At 37.1% G+C, this 14,192-nt stretch overlaps 1 protein-coding gene across 2 annotated transcripts in view; it reads left to right on the top strand.

Annotated features, from left to right (window-relative positions):
- PLOD2 (procollagen-lysine,2-oxoglutarate 5-dioxygenase 2) overlaps positions 1-12,894 on the top strand; it is a 48,622-nt gene extending 35,728 nt beyond the window's left edge. Inside the window, exons 11-20 of one of the 2 annotated variants that reach the window (XM_058812593.1) lie at positions 3,280-3,384; positions 3,645-3,770; positions 4,958-5,099; positions 6,283-6,345; positions 7,726-7,839; positions 8,244-8,309; positions 8,793-8,897; positions 10,214-10,360; positions 10,588-10,713; positions 11,700-12,894. In XM_058812593.1, the coding sequence (XP_058668576.1) occupies positions 3,280-3,384; positions 3,645-3,770; positions 4,958-5,099; positions 6,283-6,345; positions 7,726-7,839; positions 8,244-8,309; positions 8,793-8,897; positions 10,214-10,360; positions 10,588-10,713; positions 11,700-11,855 (1,150 nt within the window). In that variant the 3' untranslated portion in view covers positions 11,856-12,894. The remainder of the gene's footprint in view (positions 1-3,279; positions 3,385-3,644; positions 3,771-4,957; positions 5,100-6,282; positions 6,346-7,725; positions 7,840-8,243; positions 8,310-8,792; positions 8,898-10,213; positions 10,361-10,587; positions 10,714-11,699) is intronic. The other variant, XM_058812594.1, reaches the window with a different exon arrangement.
- The last annotated feature ends 1,298 nt before the right edge of the window (positions 12,895-14,192 follow it).

Here is a 14,192-nt window from a genome sequence, read left to right as displayed (position 1 = left end):
TGGAGTTGCCTTTTCCTTTTTGTTGTTATATGGACAACATGAGGCAGAATCTTCAGTGTCATCAATGTCTATAGTATTACTAAATCTCACCCAAAGACCTGGAAACCTGTCATCTTTACACTTGAAACACTGGAGTGGCATTTCCATATCTTTCTTTTTTTTTGGCCTTTGTGTATAAGGTATGAGTTCTTACAGTTAGTTCTTTTTTTCTTGAAGGAAAAATCATCTTTGTTTTTGCCTTAGTTGCAGATGAGATTTCCGCCAGCTGTTACAGAATTTGTTATGACAGAAAACATGAAAAGCAATTAAATATGTTCAAGTAATAATGGAAAGTTGGGAAATATTCACTTCTGAGCTTTTATTTATTAAAAGTATGTTTTCCATAATATTATTTCTCCTGGTGCTTACAGCCTTCAGGATTTCTCTTTTGGAATAGTTGGTTCTTTTTTGTTCCTCCCTCAAAAAGATTGGTAACAGAACAGGGTAGGAATTTTCCAAAACTTTATAAAAAATGTCGTTTATCTCAGCTTTTAAGTGGGAATGTGCACATTGTGGCTGTCTAGAGAGATGCAAAATGTAATCCTAAATGGCAGGAGATGTCACCCAGGCTTTTGGTTGCAGACTTGTATCTGGAACACCTTTTCTTTCAGAGGTCTGTCAAATGATTTAAGTGTTCTCCCTCTGGGCTTGCAGTCCATATTTGGAATAGTATTTCCAAACTGAGACGTCTGAAAATGATAACTTGTAATTAATCAAGTTCAAACTATGTCTAAAAAAAAAGAGAAGAAGGTTCAATGGCAGAGAAATTGGGAGGGCAGTTTGTCTCTGTCACAACCAAGCAGACCCTTGGACTATCTCAGTGGAAAGTGTGATGAAGGGAAGAGCTGTGACATTCTCCCATTTTCAGATGAGGTCACTGTTCCAGATGGATTGTGGTTTGTAAACTCAGTCAGACATCACTCTGATTGCAAAATACTTTAAACTGCTGAGCTTCACACTGCCAACCAAAACTCTTGGCTTTCTTCTGAATTGTTGTTAATTGCTGCATTGAAATTGCTCTAAGTGATGTACAAGGATACAGCTTTCTTTTCAACATTTGGTCTTACTTCAGAGTAGAATGGAAACCAAGGAGATTGAAGGGTTTAGCCTTTGAATGTAGATAAGGAAGCATTTTATACCTTTTACACATGAACTTTGCCAGAAAACAATTTCCACTGTTCCTGGGAGTGACCTGGATATGCATACAAATAGTTTCACATATAATCTGGAGTTTCTACCTTTGGAGAGGTTAGCATGCACTGCAGGAATGTAATACTCTAAACCAGAGTATTCCATGAGGATAGAAAGGGTTACATTTATTTCCTTAGGCAAAGCTACTGGGCAACACTGAAAGCCTGAAGAGAAGATGCATTAATTTCTGGAGAGTGTGCTTGCTTTATTAATTCTGCCTGAATCTTTTATCACTTTGTTTCCTCCATGTGAAACCTGTAGTGTTTTGGGGAGATTTTTTTTTTAGTTAACCTCAAGTGCCAAGGATCACCAAATGGCAAAACTTCATGCTTGCAGCATAATTCTTGCAGCATTTTCAGATACAAGCCATCATGTCAGATGTGAAGGATAAGTTCTGCCATGTGGTGATACAGTCCAACACTGTAGAGAAACAAACAGGAGGAAAAAATAAGTCAGAATAGTAACCTTGAAATTTCCTGACTGTTTAGGACAGGAATGCTTTTAGAGAGTTCTCAATTGAGTACTGAATGACTGAGTGTGACTTAGACCAAAAGTTTTAATTTAGTATTTTGTGGTTTGGATTGTTATGTGAATGAGGCACAGGAGGGTTTCTAACACTAAGCACAGAGACCAGTTGGAATAGCATTTTCTGGGTCTGGATTTAAAAGGGATGGGGGGCAGAAAAAAAGGCAAAAGTTAAAGAACAATGCATTTTGCTATTATGTAATTAATTTTCTAGGTATATTTGCCTATAACTAAATATAAATTTGTTCCACTTCATCACATTTTTATAATTAAAATTAATTCTCTTCATGTTTTTGTTAGCAGCAGAGGGTTTACCTGCTTTTGGGGCAGTGCTGGCAAGTATTGTGGCTGGGATCAAGTCTGGTCTCAGGTCTATTTTCCTCACTAGAATGAGGATAAATAAGCTGAATGGTTTTTGGAAAAAATTTTACATCTAATGCCAAGTGCAGTATAAAAGGTATCAAATCAAGTGGAACTTGAACTAAAGCACTGATTATAGATATTTTAAAACAAGAATTAAGATAATGTTTCAAGCTGTTATGGTGGAATTAAAATAGGGAAAATAGACAAATTTAATAATGCCACCTGCATTATAGGAAGCTATTTCTGTAGTATTGACTTGAGGAAATTGTTCCACCTTCTCTAAAAGTATATTTGATTACTTATAATCTCCTATTATTCTGATGGCATAGGAAAGCTGAATTCACTATACCAAGTTTTGGCCTAGCAAGTCCACCCTACCAGAAACATACAAACATAGTCTGTGTATTTTTCATATTTACAGTAGAATGTGTTTTCTTTGTCTTTCTCTTGAAGGCATGGGAATTTGTGCAGTTTATTCTTCTGAGATCAAATTCACAACTGATAGAAATAGTGTATGGAGACATTCAGTTACTTTCTCCAGTATAAATTCACTGCCTTTGCATTTGGTTTATATTTCTCTTTACCAACTTTGTTGTTCTTGTAGGTCAAAAAGACAAAGAAGACATCTTTAAATATATGTTTCCTTATAAAGGTTTATAAGTTTTTGTCTTACACTGTCCATAAGGTTTCAATTATCATTCAGATTGCATCTGTGGAATCTTTTTCCAAAGACAGCATTACAGCCAGTTGCTAGAGGAGCTTACTAAATAAGGTCATACTTCACTGTTAAGTGATTGAACTGATACCCAGCTATGTAAATTAATGGCATGTTCCCCCTGCCCCGTTTTCTATTAGGGCACTCTATAGAAGGCATTACTGGACTTGGTAAAAGCTAGAGGCCACTTAGTTAATTAAAAGGAAAATATAAGGCATCTAATCCATGTATTTTAATCTTCTAGTTAATGAAACTACTGAAGTCTAAAGATACCTTCCTTTACAATACTGTGCTGCAGAGGACTTTTAATGCATTGAATCAGTTCAGTACTTGCTTGTAGATTGGGTTTTTTTAAAATCTTTGTGTTTGTTTTGTTGGTGATTTTTTTTCTGTCCATGTGGACACTATTATTAACATGAGTTAATAATTCTTTTTTGTCTTTTTAGGGACCTTTGTCGCCAGGATAAAACGTGTGAATATTACTTCAGCATAGATGCAGATGTTGTCCTGACAAACCCAAAAACTTTAAGAATACTGATAGAACAGAACAGGTATAGTAAATCTCCTATTTTGTAGAATTTCCTCTAAATTGAAAGGATTCTCCTGGGGTCTGTCCAGAGAAAATATGATCCTGTTTATTTTTGCAGAGTTAAATTCTCTTTGTTTACTTGTGGTATTTCATTGCCATAGTTCATAACAGGCTTGGGGGCCAACAATTCACAAAGCATTTTGTTCCTGTCAAACAGCAATTCCTGATGTGAATTTCAATTTCAGATTTTCATATTTTCTTATTCAATCTGTCACTTCACAGGAAGATAATTGCTCCACTAGTAACTCGCCACGGGAAGCTTTGGTCCAATTTCTGGGGTGCTCTGAGCCCTGATGGTTACTATGCTCGATCAGAAGATTATGTGGACATTGTCCAAGGGAACAGAGTGTAAGTAACTGAAAACTAATTCTTAAAGTCAGGGCATCCAGTGGTTATTAGCAACATATTGCATGAAGATATACGAGTACGGTATTACTCCTGGAGAGATGAGGTTAGGTATATTTTTTTGTGTTTTCTGTTTCATAGAAATACACTTGTTTGCTCCCACTCACAGCTTGAAAAAAAGCCAAGTGTTTAATGTGAAGAGCTGGTGTCAGGTCTGGACACAGCCATTATTGGTACCTGTCTGATGGTGTCTGGTTGCTCACCAGTGCACAGTACAGAAAAAGGCAAGATAAACAAAAAGCAAACCCAAAACTCTACATCCCTGCAACCTCAGGCAAAAGGAATGGTTGTTGTATTCATTAAATGACTCTGTCATCTCCTTGGGGCAAATGCTTAATCAATGGAACAGCTATAACTTCTTTGTGTGTTTTGTCCTGTATATGATGTCATGTGTGTCTTAAGGAGCTCTTCAGCAATACTCGTGTCAAGGATAAGCTTTTGGGTTTATCCCTCCCCTGAAATTAATGTGATGTCCAGTTGTTCTAAGCTTCACTGTTCCATATGGTGATGCTTTTCTTTGCCCTGGAAGAACAAAAGGGTCTGAAACAGACTGCTTGAATAGGGCTGGCTTGTTTTCAGTCCTACTGTTCTACAAGATGTGCTTGTGGCACTGAGAGGGGGGAAATCTGCAGCGGGAGCATTTTGAAAGCAATGCTTTTGTGTTGAAATTGGCTCAACTCACATAAATACATGGCCTACTGTGGTCTGTGGGTGTTTGTGTGAGGAGGTCAGACCAGCTGTGTGGAGTCTCAGTGAAGTCTTTAAACTCATTTAAAAATCTGGTTTGGAGTTACTTTCTCCATCTGGTATTGTAAAATAATATTAACAGAGAGTTTGACTGATGGCCCTAACTATGGAAACATGAAGTACATGTGTAGTTAAAATTCCATAGAGAATTTGACCTTGCAATATTTTTATAACAGTATTTCATGAAAATTGAATTACTGCCTACGCCTACTTTTGAGATGTCCAGATGTAGTTTTCCAAGTGTCTTGGGAACCTTTCAACTTCTCCTTGCAACTTGCTTAGTCTTGTCAGCAAATACAGAGATGCTGATTTGATAGAATAGGCAACAAATTAGTTTTCATAGCATTAAACTATTTTTGTGTTTGTTTTTCTTTTTTCAACAGAGGAGTATGGAATATCCCTTACATGGCTAATATATACTTGATTAAGGGACAGACTCTGAGGTCTGAGATGAAAGAAAAGAACTATTTCATGCGTGATAAGCTGGATCCTGATATGGCACTCTGCAGGAATGCCAGGGAGATGGTAAGGTGTATCTGAAACAGCTTGCTTTCAAATACACACATTTCTTTGTGTCCTGCTGTACTCATAGGCTGCTTCACTTGATTGATCTTGGATATTATGTTTTACTTCTAATTCAAAGTACTGGCCAATTTTTGTGTGATAAAACCCTTCAGGTGTATTTTTCAAATTGTTGAGAACAGATGTTTTTTCAAGGCCAATGCACTGATGCAATGACTGCTTGGTGTTTTCTAGTTAAATTCCCTGAAAAATTCTGTTGAAGTTAAAATATCTTTCTCCTTGGCACAACCTCAGTAGAGGAAAGAGAGCTCACCTGCTCTGCTGTGTATGACTTAAAATTTACCAGTGCACTTCGATCATCTCTATTGTGCACATTTTTATACAGTGTGAAACTTCCAGCAGACTAAGTTGGAATATTTTGCCATTTTTTATAAGTAGATATATATTGAAACTAATAATGGACAGTGATAAAAACCTAGGTGATTTAAGAAATTGTAGGAATTTTCTTAGAGAGCAGGAAATACTCATTAATTTTTCTAGATAGATTAAAACTGTATCAGATAAATGCTACTTGTGTTAACCTGGGAGAAATGAGAGAACTTATTTGTACTGTAAATTATGAATCTGTAAATCCATATTTCTACTGATATTTACACTAGTTTCAGCACAGAGACAAATAAGACCTAAACCAGACCTATTTCCAGACACTGTAGCATTGAAAAATATTTTTGCTGAATTGAACAAGAAAAGTTGGCAAGTATTAATTTTTTTATTCCCTCATAACAAGGCATGATCTCCTCTGTTTGTGCTGATTCTTCAGAACATCCCCGTCCAGTCCTGTTGTGTCCAAACCTCCTCAGCATCAGTTCCTGCAGAACCTGTGCTTTCCATGTGCTCATTAACCTAATCTGACTGGCTCATGAGAAAATTGCTTCCTCTTTTCCTCTGTCAGTCTGGGCTGTAGGAGGGTTTGGAACGTGCTTGGTTTTGTACTGCAGCAGATAAGAAGGGGCTGGTGGAAACAGCTTTGACATGTGTATGAAGAGCTTTGCTTGGAGATGCATGTTGGTCAGCTTTGGTCAAAGGCTGCTATTTCCCTGATGTACCTGTGGAAACCTAAAACTAGTTGGGAAAAGGGAAAGAGATTGTGTCAGAAAACTGATGTGATGATTCTCCTTCATTTTAGACTTTACAAAGGGAAAAAGACTCCCCTTCTTCGGAAACATTCCATATGCTCAGAGCCCCAAAGGTGTTGCTTTATTTGTTTTTTATTCATTAGTTATTATTACATGCCGTATCACTCTACCACAGGAAGATACTTCTCTGTCCACTTCCTCTGATGAAACACTGCTCTGGTTTTCTCTTCAATCTGCTGAGGTTCAGGTTTTTGCCAGGACAGGTTTTTCATGCCAGCTGAAAGCATCTCAGAGGGGCTCTTGGTTTCCTCAGGGGCGTTCCTCGGTGGTTCTGAGGTCAAGGTGTGCTGACGCTGCTTCTGTAGCTAAAATGGGTGGAGCAGTTCTAGGTAGGAGTGAGACTCAGATCACTTGTAGGTCTGCCAGGCCCCCTCTGTGACCACATAGTCACTTTAAGCTGGTTTTTTTTCACCCAGGCCCTCCTTATTCTCCCTGCTGCAGCTATTTTATGATTTCATAAGTGCCCAGAACCGGGCATGTTTAACATAATCATTATCTTTGTAACAGTTTAACTCTTTTTCAGACAAAAACATAGAAGTACCAAAGTACTCAAATGGTAATGCCTTCATCTGCTGCAAATCCAAAAGTCACAAATATGTCAGAAAAAAAGTTTTAGTCTGAAAAACCTTAAACTAAAAAAGTTTAGAATCTAAGTTTCTTTTAGAAACTTAGAACCTAAGTTTCTTTTCAAAATACTATTTTTCATAGCACCTAAGTTTCTTTTAAAAATTCTATTTTCTGCTACTACTTCTAATCAAGAGAGTTCTGTTAATACCTTCTATTAATAGCTTGATAATACAGCTGTATCTTACGTGATATCTTCCATATAATTACATGAACAGACTTCAGAGTGCTCAGCTGTTTTGGATGCTGATCTGAATATTCTTGTGTGCTGTATTTGCCAATATCTTTTTATTTCAGGCCAGTTCGCCAGACGGATCATGTAGTGAATACTCTGAAATAAGTTTCTTGTTCTGACTTTCATGAACCCTTTGATTGTTAGCTTATTCTTTCAGATTTTAATTTGAAACTAAACCCTAGATTTTGATTTTCTTGTGTTGTGAGCATTTTCAGTTTGAGTTCAGATTCTTTCAGTGTGTTCTGCTTAAGTTTTCTGGAAAGCAAATCGACCAATCACTCCTCTGCTTTTTCCTTTCTATAACTCTGCATATATTCTCAACAATATATGTTTTGGTTTAATGTGTTTGGAAAATAAATGTAGGTAAATGCTTGTAAACAAGAAGTTATGAAGAGTAGTTGGTGATTACAGTCAACCATTTGAAAATTAGGATGCTAAAAATTAACAGCACTTTTACAATATATGTGTGTGCAAATATGTGGTTATATTTTATAAAAGCACAATCATGAAAACCTTTTTAAAGCTTTGCTGAGATGGACAGTTTTGCTAATGATGCTTTCTCTAATTGGTATAGGGTGTTTTCATGTACATTACCAACAGACATGAATTTGGAAGACTTCTTTCTACAGCCAACTACAATACTTCCCACTACAACAATGACCTCTGGCAGATCTTTGAGAATCCTGTGGTATGCATCTAATGATTGCTAAAAAGTTATTTCATTTAAAAAAAAATAATTTATATATTATAACGGACTTGAAATTTAAAGGCTTTATGTGGAGAACTTTTGTTTACTGTGTGCTAAATATTGATCATGTGCTAAAAGGTGTTCTTACCCATCCCCGCAAATGACAATATATCATATCAGTAAGCCAGCTGGTCACCAGAGCATGAAATTGGAGATGTGGCCCTGAGGTAACAGGTTTCATGATTTTTGACATGATGGGAATGAGTTTGTTTATGAGAATAAAAAAAAAATTTGAATTTTTTCAGGTGCTTTCATTAGAGCAAATGAATAGAATAGAAATTATTTTTTATCACTTACAAATATCGTTGTTCTGCTGTAATGTTTTTAAACAATTTTTTTTTTAGGATTGGAAGGAAACTTACATAAATCCAAACTACTCAAAGATCTTCACTGATAACATAGTAGAGCAGGTGAGTAAAAGTAGTTTTTTGAAATTTGTGTGAGTGATAATAAATTGGCATGCAGTAAATACTTCCATGCAAATACTGTTTTGGTCTGTGACCAAACAGTTTTTTAATGTTTTGGATTAGAACTGAATTTCTGCCATTTGATATAGGCTGCTTGCTTTATGCAGCTGATCTGGACAGAGCACTTGTGTTGGATGATCAGCTGTGACAATTGGGGACAGTGATTTAATGAACATTAAAGCCTGTCTAAAACGCTGGGATAAGTTTTCTCTGTGTAAAGCAATATTCTGTTTTAAGCTGTTCTCCCATATTAACCTGAAATGTGGAGGACCAGGGTTGTTATTTAGAACCATAAGGCACAGAAGGTGTGGGCGCTCTGACACACTCTTAGTGCTGGGTCAGGGCTTAGAATGTAGCTCAAAGTTTTTGCTTTTGTGAGAATGTGCTTGAGAATCAAGTTTCTAATTGTTTGGGGTTTTCTTGTAGCCCTGTCCAGATGTGTTTTGGTTTCCCATATTTTCCGACACTGCCTGTGATGAATTAGTAGAAGAAATGGAACATTTTGGGCAATGGTCTGGTGGAAAACACCAAGTAAGTGTCAGCCTATATAAACATAATCTTAATGAGTGATCTTAACTACTTTTACAACAGTAAGTCACAGTGTCCTGCAACAAAGCAACATCCCAACAATTGCCAATGGTCTGAAACATCTGCTTTGTGGTAAGAAGTGCTTAGTTTAGTCTACCTTGTAGCTGCTTCTTCAGTAGATATAGAGGCATTCTTCAATTAATGTTGTGGGGCTGACCCAGGCTGGATGCCAGGCACCCACCAAAGTTACTCTGTCACTGCCCTCAGCTGGACAGGAGAGAGAAAGTGATAAACATTTTACTAGAGAAATAAGGACGGGGAGAGATCATTCAACGGCCAACACAGGGCAAAACAGACTCGGTTTGAGGAAATCAGTTTACTTTCTGCTCTGGTTCAATTGGTAATACAATGAGCAATGAAACAACATTTTAAAAACACCTTTTCCCCACTTATCCCCTTTCTGAAAGGCACTGCCACCGCAGAGGTGCTGTCTCTGTCACTGCTGGGCTCAGCCTTGGCAGTAGCAGGTGTGGCTGGCATTGGCTCCACAGGGGAAGTTTCCAGCAGCTTCTCACAGAGGCCACCCCTGCACAGCTGCCCAAGCTGTGCCACATAAACCCTGTGCAGACTTGGAATCAGCACATTAGACACCAACAGTGGTGCAGCTCTGTAGCAGACACCTGACAGTTACCCAAGGCTGAATTTGGGTAGCTGTTGATAGCTGTTCAGACAAGTTTTACTCATTTACCTCTTAAGTACTGATTAGTCAGACTTGTCCCCCTAAGGAGTTACCTGAAAATGTTATGAGCTATTGTGTCAATGTTCTCAGAGAATTCAAGGTATCTATTAACTACCACTAAAATCAGAGGAATGCTTCTCTTATTCACAAATGTGGTACCATGAGAAACTATAGTCATAATTGTTATGTAGGTAGGAGCGTCTGGAAAGAATTTTAACATACTTTTATCTTCAAATTATTTCATCATATATTACCCTGTCAAGCTGAGGCCTGCAGTCTCTTGATCTTATAGAATTTCAGTTGCATCTGCAGCTCAATAAATAAAACTTATTATCCCAAGAAGCCCTTTTATTTACAGGTGACACATCTGAATATTGGCTTATCCTATAAAAACTTTGAGTTTTTGCTCTCAGCACACTTTTTTCCTTGGCAGTTAGCTGTGGAATTCGCTGTACAGACAGCCCCTGAAACGTTGCTTTGTTGCAGTTCTGTGATAATGCAGATTTCAAATAAATATTTGTTGAAATGTCAGAAAAATTCCATGTTCCTGTTTCCAAGCTATTTGTGGTGTTTTCACTAGGACAGCCGCATTTCTGGAGGTTATGAAAATGTCCCAACCGATGACATTCACATGAAGCAGATAGGACTGGATAATGAATGGCTGCATTTCATACGAGAGTTCATTGCCCCAGTCACACTAAAAGTCTTTGCTGGCTACTATACCAAGGTATGGGTTAAAAGCTTTTGCATAAATTACTCCATGGTGTGACTAAATTTAAGTATTTTAATGAATACACCTCTTTGGTTTGGTTGGGGAGTTTATATATGGCATAGCAGTAGTTAAAGGTGAATGTTGTTGATGTTTTATTTTAACTCCGCTTTAAACAAACTCCCAGGAATCCTGTGTGTGTCTTGGCAGTTCACAGCTTGAGGTCTGCCTGTGTTTTGTTGCAGGGCTATGCTCTGCTGAACTTTGTTGTGAAATACAGCCCTGACAGACAGCGGTCACTCAGACCTCACCACGACTCCTCCACTTTCACCATCAACATCGCCCTCAACAAAGTAGGAGAAGACTTCCAGGTGAGTTACTGCCTTAAAAATGTTGTTCTTGGAGTATCTAATATTAGACACAAACACATATAGAGACCCAGCTGAGAAGGAAAAGATTCACATCACAAATTGAGATACATTATGCCTTGTGGTTTTTTGACAAGTGCTGAATTTGCTCAACTCCAGGATCCAGAACTGTTGATGCAGGCAGGCTTAATTGATCAAACTGGTTTCAGATGGTGGGAGAGAAGGGGTTTGAAGAAAAACTTAGGAGATGTTTGTCATTTCATTTTTAACATTTCTGAAATGCTTCATTTCTGTACAGTGAAAACCAGTTTTTCAAAAGAGTTTAAATAGTGCCAAGTTGCCTCAAGTGACTTCTTTTCTGTAGAATTTTTCTTAATGGTTCTTTTTTAGATCAGCCACAGAATGAAATTTTTTAACTCTTGTGTCTGTTCACGTTTTTTCTGAGCTAAATTATTTTCTGGTCTGATATTGATTCAAATAAAACAATCCCCAGAGTGTGGAGCTAGGCAGAGCAGTGGCAATAATATCCAGCTTTTACTTACAGAGAAATTTAACCTTTTGTATTTATAAGCCTTTATCATTCATAGCACTTAACACCAATAAATGTGCTTGGCACACATACTATTTTAAAAAGCACGCATTCAATTTGAAATCAGCAGCCAGATTAATTAATTTAAGAATTGTTTAAATGCTGTCCTGGGTAGGGGTGCAGTCCTGAAAAAAGGCCTGTGAACACAATTTGCTTCTCTCTGGTAGAATCTATAGTGAAGTTATTGAAGATCTGTTTGTCAGATTTGTTGCTTGAATGAGTTGCTATCCAGTGAATGCTAAAGGAAGACAAGGGGAAATCTGATTGCAAATGCTTGTTTGTTAATTAATGCTCTAAAGATGGTGTCATGTAAACAACCTTGCTAAGGGATGATAAAAAGGAATTTATTAAAGCACAAGATAAATGTTTGTGGTTTATTCTGTTTGTGTTTTTACTACAGGGAGGTGGATGTAAATTCCTTAGGTACAACTGCTCCATTGAGTCCCCCAGGAAAGGATGGAGCTTCATGCACCCAGGAAGACTTACACATTTACACGAAGGACTTCCAATCTTGAATGGCACAAGATACATTGCAGTATCGTTTATTGATCCTTAATTTTATTTTTCTTTGTCCTCTTCAACAGCAGTGTTCTTTATATAAACATTTATTTATAGATCTCTTCTGGAAGATGATGATAAAAGAAACTAAGTTACTGTTACTACACAGCAGAGGTACTTTGGGCTAAAAGGAGGAAAACCAGAAAATGTTCTAATATTGTTGGAGATTTCTTGATATCTGCTCTGAGCCTTGAGTCCCAAAGTAAACATGTCCTGCTTGTTTTTCCATTCTGCTGTCCTAAAGAGTGGGTAAGGAGAGAAAATGGAAAAGCACAGTGAACCCATTTCTTCATTGAAAAAAGCCCAAACCCCAAGGAATGCTAAATACAAAATCATCGGAGAAATTGATCGTGGTTTTCAGTCAGTTAAGTGACACAGCTAAAGTTTGGTGGTCTGTATATTTGGTGCCAACCAAAGAAAGGAAAATCAGAGCATAAAAACAAAATCAAATTAATCTTGTTTACAGTTGTTTCTGGTAAGCAATAATTCCATATGCTGGTTTATACCGAAGGGAAAACGTCTCTGTATTCGTTGTCAATAGTGAAATCACACCCTTAGAAGAAAAAATAAATTAATTGCAGAGATGGAACAAGGATTAAATCCTTTATCTAAGGAGGAAATGTTTTATCATTTGTTCTGAGAACTTATCCTATTGAAAGCTTACTTTTCTTCAGCAAGTGACCTTTGTTTAAAGTGAGTTATTTTTCTAAATGTGTAGTTGCACCCAATGGATACTGGAAATTTGTTGCTTATTTTCAGAACGCTGGTAAATTTTAATAGGATGTTTTATAGGGACAGTTTTCTACTCTTAAAATTACTTGAATTTTGTATCAGGAAAATGAAATGGTGGCAGTCTCTTTTAAAGCTAAGGGTCTTAACTTGACATTTATTTTGAAGAAATTGGTTTAAAATATTCCTACTGTATCTACTGTTTGTAATTTAAAGAAACTTGAAGCTGACTGTCTCAAAGTCTACTGTGCCAAAATGCACGACATGTTGGAAAACCTTGAGAAAAATAAAGGGTAATTTTAAATTAATGAAGCAGCTGTTACTTGATGTATCAGGTAGTTTCTTTGCATTTGTGACTGTTCTTAAAATACTGATTTACTGACAAATATTTTCAAATGATCTGTAGATGGGAGATGGGCATGTCAGATTTTGGGTTGTTTGCTACTGGAGTTATTTCAGTGAGTTCCTCTGTACCAAGCCTTGCATTAGACTTTCAGAACAACCCCAGCAGGAGTGATGGTTCCTGGGTTTGTTTTTATATGGAGGCTGTTTGATAAACTAAACCGTACTTCACTTTTTAACTGTGTACCTTTGGAGAAGCTTTATATCACATTTTCTGAACAGAAACTTTATTTGCAGCTGACAGGATTAGGAGAGAGTTTCAAAGATTTGTCTTTCACTGAAAATAACCACATCTGCTTATGTCCCTGTTCTGCAGTTTTGAGGAATGAGTTTTAGCCATATTTAAAGTTATGCTGAAGCAAATACATCAAAGTGAGTTAACCCCAATAATACGTTAAAATGGGCTAGTTTGAAAAAGAATGGCTTTTGACAGGAAATTTTTTGCTTTCTTTCAATTTCTCTTTACACTGTCAACTTTTTTGCTTTTCAGGCTAATATTTGGGGGTTGCTATCCCTCAGCTTTGTTTCCTGCTGTGGAACAGCTGTCTCAGTGTCTCTCTCTCTACTGCCTGTGCTTAGACAAACCTTACAGATAAGAAAGTTTTCAAGTCTTCAGAATGAAACCAGCCTTTGTTAGTAATCTTTTTTTGAGCATTTGTCTGTGGTCTCTTAGGCTAACCTAGAACAGAATAATATTTTTTTACCATTGGATCAGTTAACTGTTTATTGTTTTGAGGAGATTTCTTGGAAAAAAAATCACAGAAATAAAGTTCTCCAGCACAGGGGAGTTTCTGGATTTCTGCAGAATTTTTCCTCCCCACTATAACTTGTATTTTAGTTGTGCATTCTGTGATTGTCAGCAAAATTTATCTTTTTTGTGTGTATTTTGCCTGAAGAAAACCCTGAGGGCTTTAATTACTGCTATATTTTTGTGTTTGCAACTCTTAGTTCACTCTGTCACGTAGTGACAAGTAATTCTGTGTTTACTGTGCTGCACATTTGTTGGAAGGGAAAATGTGATTGCCATGTTTGAGTTACTAATGTTCTCTTATTTCTTCTTTCAATAAAGTATTTGCAAAGGGTGGCAGCTGCCTTTCAAATGGACAGCAACAGGTATGGAGGTGTTCTCATTAACTTCTTGGGACCTCACACAGGCCAGGAAAAGAATTTTTTTCTGAACAGCTCACCTGAATTAGTTCTGAAA

This window comes from Ammospiza caudacuta, chromosome 11 (genome assembly GCF_027887145.1).
Source record: "Ammospiza caudacuta isolate bAmmCau1 chromosome 11, bAmmCau1.pri, whole genome shotgun sequence".
In the NCBI taxonomy this organism is placed as follows: domain Eukaryota; kingdom Metazoa; phylum Chordata; class Aves; order Passeriformes; family Passerellidae; genus Ammospiza; species Ammospiza caudacuta.
The sequence above is the reverse complement of the archived record's forward strand: the minus strand, read 5'-3'. Positions and strand labels throughout refer to the sequence as shown.